The 18,209-nt window shown below is 42.3% G+C and overlaps 1 protein-coding gene across 1 annotated transcript in view; it reads left to right on the top strand.

Moving 5' to 3' along the window:
- Window positions 1-19: 19 nt before the first annotated feature.
- Window positions 20-18,209, top strand: part of LOC311057162 (sensory neuron membrane protein 2-like) — a gene marked incomplete at both ends in the record, with an annotated part of 35,602 nt that continues 17,412 nt past the window's right edge. The window contains 11 exons of the mRNA XM_084074113.1: window positions 20-127; window positions 303-385; window positions 1,261-1,380; window positions 4,300-4,496; window positions 5,122-5,246; window positions 6,143-6,216; window positions 6,334-6,388; window positions 12,362-12,436; window positions 12,830-12,984; window positions 13,711-13,858; window positions 17,388-17,440. Coding sequence (XP_083930239.1) covers window positions 20-127; window positions 303-385; window positions 1,261-1,380; window positions 4,300-4,496; window positions 5,122-5,246; window positions 6,143-6,216; window positions 6,334-6,388; window positions 12,362-12,436; window positions 12,830-12,984; window positions 13,711-13,858; window positions 17,388-17,440 — 1,193 coding nt within the window. The remainder of the gene's footprint in view (window positions 128-302; window positions 386-1,260; window positions 1,381-4,299; window positions 4,497-5,121; window positions 5,247-6,142; window positions 6,217-6,333; window positions 6,389-12,361; window positions 12,437-12,829; window positions 12,985-13,710; window positions 13,859-17,387; window positions 17,441-18,209) is intronic.

Below are 18,209 nucleotides of genomic sequence, written 5' to 3'. Positions count from 1 at the left end.
AAGCTATTTTAACTTCTTCATGACACGCACTGTCCACGAGCTGCTGTGGGGTTACGAGGACCCTCTGCTGTCTAAAATCCACGAAAAGAGTCCTGGGGTGGATGAACATTTTGGCCTCATGTGGAAGGTGAGGACCGATATTTAGGGAGATGTGAAGGTAGTACACCTTAACTGTGTACCATCGTAGACCTCTGAACTTTCCTGAATATCTCTATAGAGAAAAGAAAACACCATTGCATACACTGTTTTATTGTTGTTGTTGCTACAGCTGTCACACTGAACCTTGTGTCTCCATTCCATAGAAAAATGAAACTCACGAAGAAGAGTTTGTCTTTCACACTGGGGAGCAGAACTACATGGAGATTGACACATGGAACGGCCTGAGGTATAGAGAGACCTGTCTCCCTGCTTTTTTGTTTACTTATTTATCCTTGCCAAAGGCGAGGATAAAAAAAAGTTTGTATGTCTGTATGTCTGCTAATCTCGGGCACCACTGGATCATTCGGCCTGAAGGTTTGCACGCGCACTCCCAGGAGGCCAAGAAACCTCCACCATTTTTTTCAAATCAGTCTGTTATAATGGGATATAATAAGAGTTTTGCAAAAAATAAATCTGCTCCTGCGGATTTTTTCCAACCCTCACGCAATTCGGTATGCATTATCTCTGTAGTCATGTGATCAATACATATCTGTCAAATTTCCCATATTCCTTTCCGATTGGGTACAATTGTCTTCCAAAGTTTTGCACAAAATGCCACAAATCATGAACACAGTGTCAGATTACTGTGAAACTTTGCATTCCCACTAGGCCAAGGAATATTTTTGTTTTGTTTTAATCAGCCTCATGGTAGCGCTATAACAGGACCAGGACTCATGTTTTCAAGAAATGATGTGTAAATCAAGCCTTAAGGCTTAATGGCCATTCACACCAAGCACTATAACACATAGTTTAAAAACTCTTTCAAATTCAAGTGGATGGCAGAGATTTTGATTTGATTAGATTTTGGTAAAAGACAGATCAATATATACACATAACAGCTTAATAAAATCGTTACAGTGCCTGTTTGGTGTAAATGGCTCTTTAGTGACTTACGTCAGTGTGTGCACCCACCAAACTATCTTAGCATGCTACCTGGCTATTGTATGGAATGTGAGTGGTGATATGGTTGTGTGGTGTCTGTGGGGAGGCAAACTGCCACGCATGCTTAAGAACACTGTCACACCAAGCCTTTGATTTGGCTTGTTTTACACCTGTCAACAGGGAGATGACGTGGTGGTCGTCCAATCAGAGCAACATGATCAACGGCACTGACGGCACCGTCTTCCACCCGCTGCTTTCCAGGACGGAGCTGCTCTACATCTTCTCCCCTGACCTCTGCAGGTAGGTGCACACCTGGGCTTCTGATCCTGGCCTTTTTCCTCCCCAATGTAGTCGTTTTGTTGCCAATTGATTCCTCTCCACACACATTTGTGTGTTGCTGTTGTATCACCTGCCAGTGAGGATTACTATATTGCAGTATTGATACTTTTACTTAAGTAAATCATGTGAGTACTTTTTCCACCACTGTTTGTAACTGAGGATTATTGGACCAGTTTGGTTTTAAAGTGTGCGTGTGTAAAGCAGCTGGCCAAATTGGTGGTCTACTTAAGCTCACCTGATTCATTGCACTTCCCGCTCTATTCCAGACCAATCTAAAGCCGCACCCGTTAAACATTGCCTGTGATTTTCTACCCATTACCCGTTAAATACGGGTAAGGGAGCTGGCTCTGTCCCTGTATACGCTATTCTGCACCTGCTTTACCCGCTTTCCATTTTGCCGACACCGTTATTTTCGGGTGGAGGTGTGGTCGTGGGCGTGTTGTTGCTATATCCCCAAAATTGCTATTCTGCCCACACACCTTTGGGAAAGCGCACAGCAGACTCACCCGCAGTGCCAACTTGGTTTGTAGAGGCACAGGCTGCAATGGATTCCTGGAGATGGCCAGGGCGCACAGCGCGCACCTCTCTGTACTAGGCTATTGTCAACAAATCTATGTGATTCTAATTTTCCTATAATCAGCAGAAGGGCGGAGGGTGTCAATTGTGTTTATATAAGATGCTAGTCTATTCAAAGAAGACAATTTGTGCGCCGCGCAATGCAATGCTCTCCAAATTACAGTCAGTTTTATCCATAGATTACGCAGGAAATAATGAACTGATTACAAAAACATAAAATTCTCTCTAATCAGGAACATGTAGGTGATACTAATGTCTATCAAATGTGGTTTTATTGAAAGGCAATCAAAGTCCAGAGCATAGAAACCAAACATCGGGTGTACAGTATGTGTTCCATGTAAAATCTCCACGGTGCGGCTCCAGAGCTGAAGAGGTGTTGCCAGCATTTGCGAGAGAAATAAGCAACCAGGTCTATGAAAACAAGCCCAAAAGAAGCGACTATAATAGGCCACATGAGCACTTCAAACCTATATATGGCGTCCATTAAACAATGTGCATATCTATATATGTTGGCTATTTGAAAATAGACGATCTATAAGCTGACAACCGTTCTACCATTATTTACAAGCAACTTCAGGAAAAACAAGCTCAATGTGGCTTATAATAATCAGACCAGGCAACACTGCAGACAGGGATAAAGGAGAGCGTAAGATTGGATTGGGGATAATGGGTAGCGCAGTCTTCTCTTAAAGGTAATGGCATCTGGCACGGTGATTGGTTTTATCATTGTAACGCCCAAACCACACCTATGCATAATGTAACGGGTAGTGCAGGTGTTTTGCGGGGAAAGCAGGTGTCCCGGAATAGCAACTTTTGCGGGGGAACGCCCCTTGCCTTGTCCCATATCCCATATTAGTGAGATTTATTGTCACATCACAGGTTTACAGAAATAGAAAAAGTGGGTGAAATTCAGTTCCGTGCATAATCATAATAATAATAAACTTTATTTGTATAGCACCTTTCACGACATGAAATGCAGCTCAAAGTGCTTTACAGAGCAAGAATACAATTACAGTTACAACCAATTTAACAATAAAGCAAAAAAGGAAAAGCAAAAGCATAAAACAACATTAAAATAATAGCAAAAGGCAGTGAATCAGGCAATAGAGTGAGGACATGCGGGTAACAACACAGAGATTTAAAAATCAACCAAAAAATCAGCTAAAAGCAAGAGCGAAGAAGTAGGTCTTGAGCTGTGCTTTAAAGCTATCGACAGAGGTTGCCTGTCTCAGGTGTAATGGGAGTTTATTCCACGCTGTCGGTCCGTAGAAGCAGAAACCGTATTTTTTTATATGTCATTGTAGGCACCTCGAGCAGGTCAGCACTTGAAGACCTGAGGGGCCGGTTTGGAACATATCTCTCTAGGCAGTCATAGAGGTAGAAAGGTGCCAGACCATTTAGAGCTTTATAAACTGGTAAAAGAGCCAGTGTAGTGAAGCTAGAACTGGAGTAATATGTTCTCTCATGCTAGTTTTAGTTAAAACTCTGGCTGCCGCATTTTGAACAAGTTGTAATCTGTCAGTTGTTTTCTTTGGCAGGCCAGAGTAGAGTGCATTGCAGTAATCAAGCCGAGAGAAAACCAAAGCGTGGATCAACGTTTTTGCATCGTCCAACGACAGATAGTCTCTAATTTGTGCAATATTTCTAAGATGAAAGAAAGCAATCTTGGTAACATGATTGTTATTGACCCCTCATTGGCCCTTGTTATTGCACCCTCACATTGCTTAACGCTCAGTCCATCTCTGTCTTTCCTATAATCAGTGAAGCCAGGGGGTTGATAGAATTATCAGATGCTAACTCCATTAGCCACGTTTCAGTTAGCACAACAATGCATGTATTCTCCGTGCTGAATCCACGTTTACTCGATCTTACGACGAGGCCAGCTCTATTGTCCCGGCGGAGACAAAAGGGGTTTCTCCCACCACCCAGCCGGGTGGTGGATTTTCAGCAAAAAAGTCCATAATTTGGTGTGCGATTGCTGGGCTAATGTCCAAAAGTGCTTGTCTGTCATAACTCCTTATACTCCCGACGGTGTAGATAAAAAAATAAAGGCTAAAAAAGAAATGATTTGACAATGTTGTGGAGCTCACACGGAAGCGGCCATCTTCCTCCATTGGCTCTATCATACCATAACAGGGAGTAATGTATAGCAGAGCCTGAATGCCAAGATCAAATCTAATATTCACATTTTTATTAACATTTTAAATACAATGCCCTGAAGCTATTATTGGTCTCAATCTAGTTGTGAGGTAAATGACTGAACTACCCTAACGTATAGCCACTAATACTCCTGTTCCTCCTCAGGTCCGTCCATCTGGGCTATGTGAAAGACGTGGAGGTGAAAGGCATCCATGCTTACCGCTTTGCCCCCTCGGTGGACGTGCTGCAGAGCCCCACAGAAAACCCCGCCAACCAGGGCTTCTGTATGCCGGGCCGTGACTGCCTGGGCACGGGCCTAATCGACGTCGGCGTTTGCAGAAAATTCGTTGCAACACTTGGAAGTAACAGATTAAATATTTATTAATTATTGACCACCCACAATGTAAAATGTAATTGTACTGTCTTGCATACATTCTCGCATAGGCATTCAGGCTATTCATTATTAACCCACAATGTATATACATTTTTACCATCTTTTTATATTGTAGTCCTGAACTGACGTTATCATGCTTATGCATATCATCTCACTCTGAGACATTCAAAAACAGTCCCAAAGCAATAATGTCAAACTGACCAGGTTTAGCATACTGATACTGTCATCATATGGAATGTACTGTATTGATTGTTTTATGGGTGAACATCCGAAAACATAAATACAAGTTGACATAATGTTGCGTTAGCTTCCCCTCTCTCTCTCTCTCTCTCTCTCTCTCTCTCTCTCTCTCTCTCTCTCTCTCTCTCTCTCTAATCATGATTGTTGAATGCAGGACAATGTTCTCTTCATGTGTGTTGCAGGACAAATGTTTCATTTCGGGAGCCATCAGTTTTTTTGTGATCCACTATACAGTATAATGGGCAGGTCATTGTGTTTTTATCTTGTCCGCTTTTTTTGTGTCCCGACCGTATGTGGAACAGGATTTGATGTTTACCCTTTTTCTTTTACTCACATCGTCTTGTTTCCACCAGGTCGTCCTTCGCCTATGGTGATGTCTCTCCCCCACTTCTATCAGGCAGACCCCAAATACATCAACGCCATTGAAGGGCTGAACCCCAACAAGGAGGAACATGAGTCATACCTCGACATCCAGCCGGTACTTTGTATCTTTTAGACTCAAGTATTCATGACCCCACATGATTACCTAATCATTTACGGTCCGTAGAGTCTATGGCCGTAACTTTGTCCATTTCTTTTTTACAGTGTATGGTTTGTGCGTGCATTACATGTTTCTTTGGCTTAAAAATAAAGAATGGAAACAACACATATATATTATACAAGATTATGTCCTTGATGACTCGGGCCATGTTTCCATGTCAGAATGATTGCTACATCCACTTGTCTTGATTTCCACATGATATACGTGGCAACCCACTTATATATGATATCGTTGCTGTCCGGCGGAAACCAGCTAACTCCATATTGACGCTTTTGCTTTTTTTCCCCATAAATCAGGGCCATTGAACACACTTTATGTCTGTGTGTTGGTAAACAAATATTGAACCAATGAAAAGCATTAAAAAGCGCGTCTGACAAAACCAGCTAACTCCATTGGATCCTCAAAGGTTTTGCTGACTCCAGGCTCCACCCCCTTCTGACCTCCAACCTCATTTTGAGCTTGGAGGTCCATTCAGCTGTTCTTATCAATGATGAACAAAACCTCCTAACTCCACTTTTTTTTCATTTCCTGAAAAATGAACATTTTGGAGTTAGCTGGTTTCTGCCGGACAGCAGAGATACACTCATTGTATGTCAAAATAGCCAATGTACAAGCTCACAAAGCATCGTGCTGCAGCAGATTGTGAGCTTGTAGATCAGCTATTGGCATTGAATGGTCACGCAGTATTCTGACATGTCAGAATTTCCGATTCCGACGGCCTTTGCTGCGTGTCACTCCCCATCTCTCTGCCCATTTCTGGCATTTCACCTACTCTACTATCAATAAAGGCTTTAAAAAAGCTTTAAATGTATGCTCTTTGTGTGTGTCTCCAGACCACAGGGGTTCCCATCCGTACCCGTAGGAGAACTCAGCTCAATATCATCCTGAAAAGATTGCCATACTTCCCGTAAGTTCAACTCTGACCCACATCACTGTCGCTGCACGCGCTCCCCGTTGCAGCCTCACGTTGAGCCTCTTGCTATCCTCACTGACCTTTGACCTTTCTCTGCCTCTCTCCCAACAGCCAAACAAAAGTTTTCATCAATGAGACCATTTTCCCCATCATGTTCGTCAGTGAGGTAGGCAGATATAAAAGACTGAATCGATGTATCAGCCATCAATACAGACTAGTAATGTTTTTGTTGTGCACCGAGATAACATGTATAGGGATGAGACGTTTAAACGGTTACCCATTTTAGTGAAAAATATATCGCTAAAATTAAGGCTTCGTCCACGCGTACAGGGGTATTTTCATAAACGGAGATTTTTCGTTTTTGAAAATCTCTGCGTCTACACGGCCCCGTTTACAAAAATCTCTCTGTCCACATGACAACGCATTAAGACGGTAAAAACGCAGCTGTCATCGCGTGTCTATTTACAGCGGTCAACAACTGCAGTCTCGCGATGACAGCCAAATATATCTTATTATCAGGGGTGCACATAACTGGTGCGCCGGTGCTCATGTGCACCCAAAATAAATAATGCGCGGCACATCAGACGACGCGAGGCGCTTTTGCGTACCAACAGCTGGGACAGGAATTTCCATGCTTTTTTTTTTAGCAAAACTAAAAAATAAAAGCCTGGAGATCGAGGCTAGGTATTTACTTCCTGAAGCCACACTGACACAATCACGCTAAAGCACGCGTCGGCCCCATGTACTAGACCGGTGGGATTTCTGAAATATGTGATTGTTAGAGGCATTTGGGGGTAAAAGTCGGGAACAAGGCCATTTTACATAATTCAAGGGTGCTGAATCAGAAAAACACGGTTCCCAAGCAAAATTCTTAGTGCTTAACCTCCTAATTTGCATATCAAAATGGCTGCCGATTTTGAAGTATTTCTTAAAGAACTCTATAACAAAGCAAGCAAATCTGACAAATAAAGTGTTTATATTTATGTTCTGAGGGTCATACAATGTGTGGAAGATATTTGTAATGTAATAAATGTAAATAAATGTAAATAAATATGCAAATTAGAGGCCACCATTACATAAAATGATGTACCGTAGTACTCAAACGGTGCAAAAGGTGCATCCCCCTTATTTTGTTCCTAATTATCTGTATTTTTGCCATCCTTAGGACATCTAAAATACATACTTTTTCCCCATGCTAAATGTTTAGTTTTTGACCTTCTAATCTGCATATCTGAATGGCTGCCAAATTGGCAAATTCGCACCTTTATCTTCAATAACTCTGTGGCCAGGCAAGCAAAATTGACAAATGAAGTGTCTACAGTTTCTACAATGTGAGTAAAGAATTTGTAAGTAATATAATATGATAATATAATATAATATAATAATCAGCCTACTCCGAAATATGCAAAATAGCGGCCCCCATAACAGATAACGGTTTAGTACTCTAAAGATACTGTATTGGCCATTGTTGAACGAAAGTCTAGACACTAGACCACATTCATACAAGGAGGTTGATCATCACTCCGTTGCTGACATGCACACATGGCTGTGCATCGTAACCCAGATTTCCGGCATTTGCAACAACGTGTTGTGCATTGCTTATGGCATGCACATGAAATCATTTCTATAGGCTATACTAGCATGGAACAGGTTGGACTAGGCTAGAGTAGGTTGTACTAGGTTGTACTAGACTCTAATACTCTCTATTAGGCTTTACTAGTCCCTTGTCAGCCCTGTAGATACTCAGACCATAGGGACTAACCACTGTGTACACAGGCCATAGCTTGTGTGTGCACGAGCAATAGTTTTGCATGAACCTTTGTAGACCATAGTACAGATCTGCCTTGTACAGCCTAATATAGCCTAGTACAGCCTAGCAAAGCCTACTAGAGATTAAAAAATCACACCCTGTGTGAAGGTAGCGGCGCCTTTGATACATTTTGTCATCGATATGTGTTTATAATGTGTTTATAGCCATGTGTCGCGTGAAGCTTGACCAATCACTTTGTTGACGCACCTGACCAATCAGAACGTTGACGCACACGGACAAAGTCAGGTATAGAGCGGCTAGAGCCGCTAAAAAGCCTATTAGAGACCAGTAGAGTCTAGTACTGTACAGCTTAGTACATCCAAGACTAGTCCAGCCTTTTGGGAGAACAGACTAGGGGAGGGTGGTATAGGCTATACTAGCATGGAACAGGCCGGACTAGGCTAGACTAGGTTGTAATAGGCTGTACTAGACTCTAATAGGCTCTATTAGGCTGTACTAGGCTCTTGTCCGCCCTGTAGATCCTCAACCCATAGGGACTAACCACTGTGTACACGGGCAATAGCTTGTGTGTGCACAAGAAATAGTTTTGCATGAACATTTGTAGGCCAAAGTAAAGTACTGCCTTCTATAGCCTAATAGAGCCAGTAAAGCCTAGCAAAGGCTGCTAGAGCTGAAAGCAGACCATTAGAGCCCAGCAGAGACTAGTACAGTAAAACCTAGTACACCCAGGTCTAGCCTAGTCCAGCCTGGTGGGAGAACATAATAGGGGAGGGGGTACCAGGCTATGCTAGGACTGATAAGGCTGGACTAGGATAGATGAGACTGTACTAGGCTGTACTAGGCTGTACTAATGGGCTATATTAGGCTGTACTATGCTCTTGTCAGCCCTGTAGATCCTCAACCCATAGGGACTAACCACTGTGTACACGGGCAATAGCTTGTGTGTGCACGAGCAATAGTTTTGCATGAACCTTTGTAGACCATAGTACAGATCTGCCTTGCACAGCATAATAGAGCCTAGTACAGCCTAGCACAGCCTACTAGAGCATAAAACAGCCTATTATAGACCAGTAGAGTCTAGTATAGTACAACCTAGTACACCCATGACTAGTCCAGCCTTTTGGGAGAACAGAATAGGGGAGGGGGTACAAGGCTATGCTAGGACTGATAAGGCTGGACTAGGATAGATTACGCTGTACTAGGCTGTACTAGACTATACTAGGCTCTATTAGGCTGTGCTAGGCTCTTGTCAGCCCTGTAGATACTCAGACCATTGGGACTAACCACTGTGAACACGGGCAATAGCTTGTGTGTGCACGATCAATAGTTTTGCATGAACCTTTGTAGACCATAGTACAGATCTGCCTTGTACAGCCTAATATAGCATTGTACAGACCAGCACAGCCTACTGGAATTTAAAACAGTCTATTAGAGACCAGTAGAGACTACAACATCAAAGCCTAGTACACCCAGGTCTAGCCTAGTCCAGCCTTTTGATGGAACAGACTAGGGGACGGCGATATAGGCTATACTAGCATGGAACAGACTGGACTAGTTAAGACTAGGTTGTACTAGTCTCTATTAGGTTGAACTAGGCTGTGCTAGTCCCTTGTCAGCCCTGTAGATACTCAGACCATTGGGATTAACCACTGTGTACACGGGCAATAGTTTGTGTGTGCACCACCAATAGTTTTGCATGAACATTTGTAGGCCAAAGTAAAGTACTGCTTTCTATAGCCTAATAAAGCCAAGTACAGCCTAGCAAAGCCTGTTAGAGCTGAAAACAGACTATTAGAGCCCAGCAGAGTCTAGTACAGTAAAGCCTAGTACACCCAGGTCTAGCCTAGTCCTAGGACTAGGCAGTAATAGGCTGGACTAGGCTGTACTAGGCAGGGCCCATCGGAGGTGGGGGGGGGGGACACAAGCCTGTATGGCAATCAACTGAAAAGTTAGGCTACATAGCTTAAACAATTTCAGCCTTTCCCTGTTGGCCGTCTAAGCGCATCTAGGAAGTTTCATAGGTTTTCGATGCTGGGAATTGGAGTTATGGCTGTTTAAAGCCCAGCCAATAGGAACACAGAGGGGCGGGGCTTAATACATTTCAGCTAGTCCCTGTTGGCCGTCTAAGTGTACCTATAGCCATCCCCATCCCACTCTATATAGTTGTGTTGAAAGTAGTTTGTGTTCAGTTATCAGTACCAGTTCTGTGGCTCTAACTCATTCTGGGGGTGAGTTATACATGGGGGCAATTTATTTTTTGGTCATCAGGGGCCAAATGTACCAGGATTTTTCCATGATCTAAATATGTATTTTAGATGTCTTAAGGATGGTAAAAATACAGATAAGTAGAAATAAAATAAAATAAGGGGGATGCGGATGGATCACTTTAAGTACGAAACCGTTTTCTGTAATAGTGGCCTCTAATTTGCATATTTATTTACATTATTTACATTTATTTACATATATTACATTATAAATACCTTCCACACATTGTCTGACCCTCAGAATATAAATATATACACTTTATTTGTCAGATTTGATTGCTTTGTTATAGAGTTATTTAAGAAATACTTCAAAATCGGCAGCCATTTTGATATGCAAATTAGGAGGTTAAGCACTAAGAATTTTGCTTGGGAACCGTGTTTTTCTGATTCAGCACCCTTGAATTATGTAAAATGGCCTTGTTCCCAACTTTTACCCCCAAATGCCTCTAACCTCCTTATAGAAGGCCTTTTTTCTGAAATCCCTCCTGTCTATACAGCCATTAGGCGCAGGGGGAGGGGACGCATGCTGCACGTGATTGTGTGAGTGTTGCCTCGCAGCGAGTGTTGCGACTTCACACCGACTCGTTTGGTGCGCACCAAGTCACATCTCCAGGTGCTCTTCTGAGTACTAGACCTAAAAAGTTATGTGCACCCCTGCTTATTATTAAAGATTTATCTTTGTAATTTTTAAGGAAGATAATGATAATCTCTTAAAATATACGGTAGCGCCCGGTCTGTGCATTTCTTTGGATTTCTCAATAGAATTATACATTGAGCCGTGAGCATCTCATTTGAAAAAATATATAGTGTATGAAAGCCATTTAAAAAGTTTATACTATTGGAATTGTACACACCTGATCCCAAATACTGAATGACATCTAGCACTGTAGCATCTGTAGCACTTCCGTGACCGTGGAGAGCAAAGGTCCGTTTCTCAATGGATTTGTCATCTAGGAGGGTTATTAAACAAATTTAGCCGGGGTGTATTTTTAAAAGGGGCAGGGAAAATTTGTGAGAGACCAAAATCCAAAATGGCTGCTGTGAAAATTAACTTTTTAAATGGTTTGACCTACAATGATGCACACTACATGGTTTCAGAGCTTATTTTGGTCAAGGAATACATATTTGGTGTTTATATAACTGACCTATTGTTGACCTTCAAATGCAAAATATTTTGTTCTAGTGACTCCCAGAAGCAAAGATGTGAGTAAAAAATGTTTGCTTAAAAAACATATATTCAAAGATTTGCACAGGTTGTCACGAAAAAAAATAATTGCAGATCTACAAGCTCATAGTTTGTCACTTCATGCCGTGCTATGAGCTTATAAATCTGCTTTTTTTGAATATCTAAAATAAAAAATGACACAGATGCTTTCCCAGTTTTAATGTCAAATTTTCCCCGCCCCTTTTAAAAATACACCCCGGCTAAATTTGTTTAATAACCCTCCTAGATGACAAATCCATTGCGAAACGGACCTTTGCTCTCCACGGTCACGGAAGTGCCACAGATGACCCTACTAATCAATGCTTTCCCATCAAACAAAGTATAGGTTAAATAGCCTTGCCTACTCTTGAACCAAAATATAAATTAGCCTTAAAGTAGAATTCCGGACTAGCCTTTTTCTTACCTTTATATGATGTTATTATATCATAGGACGAGTGGTACAGTAGAACATTTTCATAACTCCATCCCGAGTCCACCGCAGCTAAAAACGTGAGCGGATGGTCCGTGCGCTAAATCATGTATTTTTATTGCTCTTTTTGGTTGTGATATCTGACGTTCATATTGACAGAAAACTCTCCACAGTGTTTGTGTTAGATGGGCCCCTCTGGTCTCGCAAGATGAGATTTCACCCGTGATTTCATCCAAGTCCGCTTGTAAACACTACGGTGGCCCATTTGGGACAAAAACACTGTGGTGAGGTTTCTGTCATTATGAACGTCAGACATCACCAAAAAACTGGACTCGGTATGGAGTTATGAAAATGTTCTACTGTACCACTCGTCCTAGGATGTAAAAACATCATATAAAGGTAAGAAAAAGACTAGTCCGGAATTCTCCTTAAAGGCAACAGTAGATGATATGTCTCCTCTCTCTCCCTAGATGTCAACCATCGATGATGAGTCAGCATCCCAGATGAAGACGCAGCTGTTAGGGGCCGAGAAGGAGACAGAAGATGTACACCATAATGTAACATTGGTAACATTTATATTGTAACTAATATAAAAAATATAAGGGGCCATGTTCACAGAAATTGTTTTTGAGTAGACGATTACTTTGGATATTGCTGCTGCCGGGCACTAAATCTCTTTTGCTCTGTATTGTCTTTTGTCTTTTTTTGTCACAAAACACAAAAGAAAATACATTAAAAAAAAACATGATATAAAAGAATAAATATGCATATGCATGTGAGCTTGCAGAAATGCTATTTTCGCCGCTCAGCATCTTAGGACGACCAAATAGAAAATAGGGCTTAAGTGGTTATATCTTTTATATTCCCTAGAGATTTTCAGGACATCTCATCTCATCACGTTGTGTTTCTCTGAACATTGTTTTTGATCTTTCTCACAGGAATTAACTCTGACAGAGAAGAGCAAAGCGTTTGAGGCATGGAAGAAGCCACCTCCTGTTAACCTGGAGTATTACTTCTTCAACTGGACCAATCCCCAGGTGTTCTTAGCTGGTGGGAAGGCGGCTGTCAAACAGATCGGGCCTTACACTTACAGGTAGAGATGTTCCGAGATCATTTTTTGTAAAATAATAATGTAAATAGTACAGTAAGAGTATAAAACAGTATTACCAACATCCACTGAAGCATTTGAAATACAAAATAATTGTTTACTTTAAATTACATAATCAGACAGTATCAGCAGCTTTTCCGATACTGGTTTCAGTACTATTATCATATATGAGCTGGAAATATGATATGAGCTGGAAAACACAATGTGGCCACAGTATGAAGCCTTACCGAGCCCACGACCATAAAACATTTGATTCTGTGAAAAGAAATGGCCGCCACTGCTATGCCCTATAGGGGTTTCTGTGGGGTTCTTGAAGGACAAAAATGGTTTGGACTTTATATATCACTTAATCACTATTCTTTGAAGTAAGAACATCATTTTTGTGGAAATATTTCATATTGGTGGAGTAGAATTCAACTTTCAACAAGACGCTGCAGCTTTGTGAATCTTTGTTTGTTTGTGTATGTCGGACTTCGGCGTTGATTGTATCGTCAGTTTTGATGCTATCTTGGAATTGCATCATTTAAATCGCAAGACCTGTATACCGTTAAAATGGTATATGGTTTGCCTAGGTAGGTGACACACACACTTATGTACACTTGTTTGTTTGTCTGAAAAATGCAAAAATGTCCGCGGGCCTGCCGGCGGGCCCACGGATTGTTAACAGGTTAAGTAAAAAATGTGAGTACTTTTTCCACCACTGTACCTCAGGGAATACACGCAGAGGGAGAACGTGACATTCCTGGAGAACGGCACCAAGGTTTTTACTCTGAACCACAAAAGGTTTGTCTTTGTCCCTGAGAAGTCATGCGGCGACCCCGAGGTTGACGTCATCACCACTGTCAACATTCCCGCCGTGGTAAGATGTTTGTTAATGCAGTGTATTTATAGTGCATGTTTCTGTGAGCTGACCCCCAGGGGCGTCCTGACTTGATTTTGGTGGGGGGGTCCCCAGATGACAATTGAAGGCCTTTTAAGACCTTTTTAATACCAGAAAAAAAGAAAGAAAAGAAGAAGAAAAAAAAACATTACTTCATACTAGAGGTCTCCGGGTAAGCCTTTTAGTTAATCGTTCAAAATGGTAAAACAATCGAGTTGTCATAGCGTGTTGTCACCGGTATGCTCTACAAAGCACAATGGAAAATCCAAAGCCGATTATAATGATAAAATATAGCTGCAAGCAGCGATAATATGGGGCCAGGAGAGAGAAAGAGAAATGATAATTCCTTTAACAGGTCAGTTCATGAAAGTCCTTGCGGTCTTGTTTCCAATGAGGGCCTGTGAGCAATTAGGGGTTAAGAGTGTTGCTCAGGGACAAATTTCATGTCATCGACACATTTGCTGACCTCGCCTGGAATCGTACCTGGGGCAACCAGAGCCTCTGAGAGAGAGAGAGAGAGAGAGAGAGAGAGAGAGAGAGAGAGAGAGAGAGAGAGAGAGAGAGAGAGAGAGAGAGAGAGAGAGAGAGAGAGAGAGAGAGAGAGAGAGAGAGAGAGAGAGAGAGAGAGAGAGAGAGAGAGAGAGAGAGAGAGAGAGAGAGAGAGAGAGAGAGAGAGAAACGGAATAGATTGAAGATAGAAACGGAATAGATCGAAGAGACAGAGAGAGAGACATGGAAACGGAATAGATTGAAGAGAAAGACATGGAAACGGAATAGATTGAAGAGAGAGAGAGAGAGAGCCATGGAAACGGAATAGATTGAGTCATGTTTTTTGCAATTCAACTTAAATGAGTGTGCATCAAGTGAGGCTTGAACCAGCAACCTTGTGGTCGTGAGGCACTCTTAGGTAGCTGCAACACTACCTATAGTGCTATAGCTTTGTCCAGGCTGTTGTTGTCTGTTGAGGATCACAAACTCTTGCCTTCTGTCATGACCCAAGCCCCTGTTTCACTAACACTAAGATCACTCGTTCACAAACCATTTACCAATTAAGAAATTGTACATCTCCTCAGAAGCAAAACTAGTGAAAGTAGCCGATCTACAAGCTCACAAACCATTAAAAGTTGTCAGATTGTACATCGGCTATTTTCACAATGAAGTATGTTATACATTGAAAAAACATACTCTCATTGCTATCTGAAAAGTTGTGAGATTGTAGATCAGCTGTATGTAAAAAACACTCAATTAAGTATTTCATGTTATCTTTAACAATTGCAGATGTATTCATTGATAGTCATGTTGTGTGAAATGCAACTTAGATGAAGTCTGCACCAAGTGAGGCTTGAACTGGTGACCTTCAGGTTGTGGGGCACACATTTAAGCGAGAAGCCACCAACAGACAAGAGCCTGTGAAAAAGGAGATCACACAGATCATACAGTTTCACGCAAATAGCTGAAAAATCCTGGGTTTAAGTGTTTTTCAAACTGCTCAAGATTGCGGACAATCTAAGGGCGGTGCTTACTGGTCAACGTGATAGATGTGTTCCTCATTAGTCAAGGCACATGTGTAAGCAGGTCTAATGGCTGTCGGCCAAACGAGGCATGACTTTTGCCTGTTTAAAGTTTCAATTTTCAAAAAATTGCTATAGCGCCCCCGTTTGACCAATTGGAGTAAGATTGGTTTCAGTGATATTTGGAATGGCCCTTTACATTTCTGCAAAGTTTCAAAGAATGGTAAGTCTGCATGTATGTGTTAGGGGCAGATGAATAATTGTCATAAAACTGCAATATTCATTGGCTCATTAAAGCTTAATTTTTTCACTTATGGAAGATATTTTGCAAACGTTTTTTGGTATAGGTCCAAAGTTCATGTGTAAAAAGTTTCGTGCAGATTACTCAAAAATCCCAGGAGGAGATAGGTTTTAACTGTTTTTCATATAATTCAAAATGGTGGGAGATCTAAAGGTCAGAGGTCAAAAGTCAGAGTGTGAAAGTTGTTCAGCATGAGGAGACGCATGTGTGCATCGAAGTTTCATGGCTGTAGGTGAAACAGGGCATGAGTTGTACCTGTTCAAAGTTGTCATTTTCAACTGAGTGCTATAGCGCCACCTTTTGACGAAAGATTGTGAGATTTATGTTTTGATCGTTTTTCATGACCATCTATCATATGGCCGAGTTTCATAAAAAGCGACTGCACGGTTCAGCCAGAACTGGCAAAAACGGCAGAAGAAGAAGAAGAAATGGAATAATGCCAATAACAATATGGGTCCATGCTGGAAGCCTGGCCCCATAACAAGAAACAATGCGATGGCCAAAACGCAAAACCTCCTAAGTGCAAATTTCATGATTTTCAGATTTCACTGTGGATGAGGACTATAGGCTATGCTGCACATGCTCAGTCTGTCTGCAAGATAGTCCCGCCCCTCATTTGTGTCAGAAAAGTCATTTGACTAAAACCTCCTATCTTGTTCATTGCCAATTAGTGCTAAAATGTTGAAGCGCAAAACCTCTTATCTGCACCAGAAATAGTTGAGCAGCAGACAGAGCTGAAACTTTGGAATTCTGTGTTATGTAGACCATCTAAATGTCTTTCAGTTTGTAGTAATCAATTATTTTCAAAATAAAAAAGTGTCTTTCACCCTTACTATTTAAGTATTTGTTAGTAACTGTCAAGTTAATTGCATTGCCTTGTTGATTGCTAATGATTAGTTAGGTGAAACTTTTATCACACCAAGAGTGTGAGTTGATCAAACATGTGAATGGTAATACTTGTTACAGTACTGTAGAATGTCTTGATCTCAAAATGAGCATAAAAAAACATTATTTATTAATTTGTAAGCCTAACTGTTTCTAGGTAAAAACCTCCTATGTGCATCTATGTAGATAGGAGGTCATTTTCAGGTATAGATAGGAGGTTTTGGCGTTGAACATTTTGAACTTGTGGTTAGAGGTTGTCATTGCTGCTTAGATGTGAACATCCATGTTGTGATTTTTTATTAAATGCAGATCAAAATCACACGTGAACACCGTGGCAGCCAACAACCCTGTGAGAATATTGTGTTGTGTTGGTTGGGGGGTATGAGGGTGGGATGGGGTTTGGAGTTATGGGGTGTGGGAGGTGTGGGGTGGCGGTTGGGGGGTTATGGGGTGGGGGGTGCATGAGGGCTTGAGTGGGTGGAGTTTGGGGGTTGTGGTGTGTTGGTTGGGGGCATGGGGACCGGGGGTTCTGGGAGTGGGGGTAATGGATTGGATGGGATTTGGGGGTACGAGGGTATGGGGTGGGATGGGGTTTTGAGTTATGGGGGTTGAGAGGTGTGGGATGGCAGTTGGGGGGTATGGGGTTTGTGGGAGTGGGGGAGTATTGCAGGTGGTGGAGTTGGGGGGTAGAAGGTATGGGGGGGATTTTGTTGAGGGGGGCATAGGCAAGTTAGGCTGGATCATATAGGATAGGGTCTTTGCGATGCGAGAGTGTGGTCTAACGGCTAGACCACACTCTCGCATCGCAAAGACCCTATCCTCTTCATCTGTGCTGGATGAAGCACAGATGACAGATATGGGAAGGTCATGGAAGACAGGAGCATCGGATCATCCTCTTCTTCCGCTGGTACCGTGTTTCAACTCGTTCCTCTGCGCTTTCTCCCCAGATCTTGGAAGTCTGAGAAGAGCTTCTGCCAGAAATGTCATTGATAAGCTTCCAGCTCTTGCCATGCTTCTGTTTAACATGCACCTCTTTAATGTCCCTGATCTTTTGGATCCGCTCCTGTTGTTCGAGTTGCATACACTTGTTATAGCTCCTCCTTCCTCCGCTTATATTCCTCCCTCAGACCCTCTCCTTTTTGGTCAGTGACAAAGCCCCTGTGTGCTGCTCTCATCTCCTCCCTGGCTTTGGTGATCCTAGGGTCAAGGCATCTGTCTTTCCTCCTTGTTTATAGGCTCTTTAAGACATTCAATGATCTTACATACTATCCCACTATCCACACTGGACACAAGGTTGGTGATCCAGTTGTATGAGTTAGGGGAGTTGGAGGGCATGAGGGTTTGGGGGGTGTGGTGTGCTGGTTGGGGGGAATGGGGGTTGTGGGAGTGGGGAGAGTGTGGAGGAGAAGTGCACCACCTACGTAGATGCACTTCGGCGTAACAGCTTAGCCAACAACACTGTAGAGCTCAAGACCCTGATGCTAGATAGGAGAGTGTGGAGGGCAGCTTTTCAGGAGTCCCAAGTCCCTATTCTATATGATCCGGCCTAACTGACTCATGCCCCCCTCAACGTAATCCCCCCGTACCCTCTCCCCCAACTCCACCACCTGCAATACTCCCCCACTCCCACAAA

Source organism: Gymnoscopelus microlampas, assembly GCF_963454915.1.
Source record: "Gymnoscopelus microlampas genome assembly, chromosome: 12".
Classification (NCBI taxonomy): domain Eukaryota; kingdom Metazoa; phylum Chordata; class Actinopteri; order Myctophiformes; family Myctophidae; genus Gymnoscopelus; species Gymnoscopelus microlampas.
This window is presented reverse-complemented; position numbering and strand designations above follow the sequence as displayed.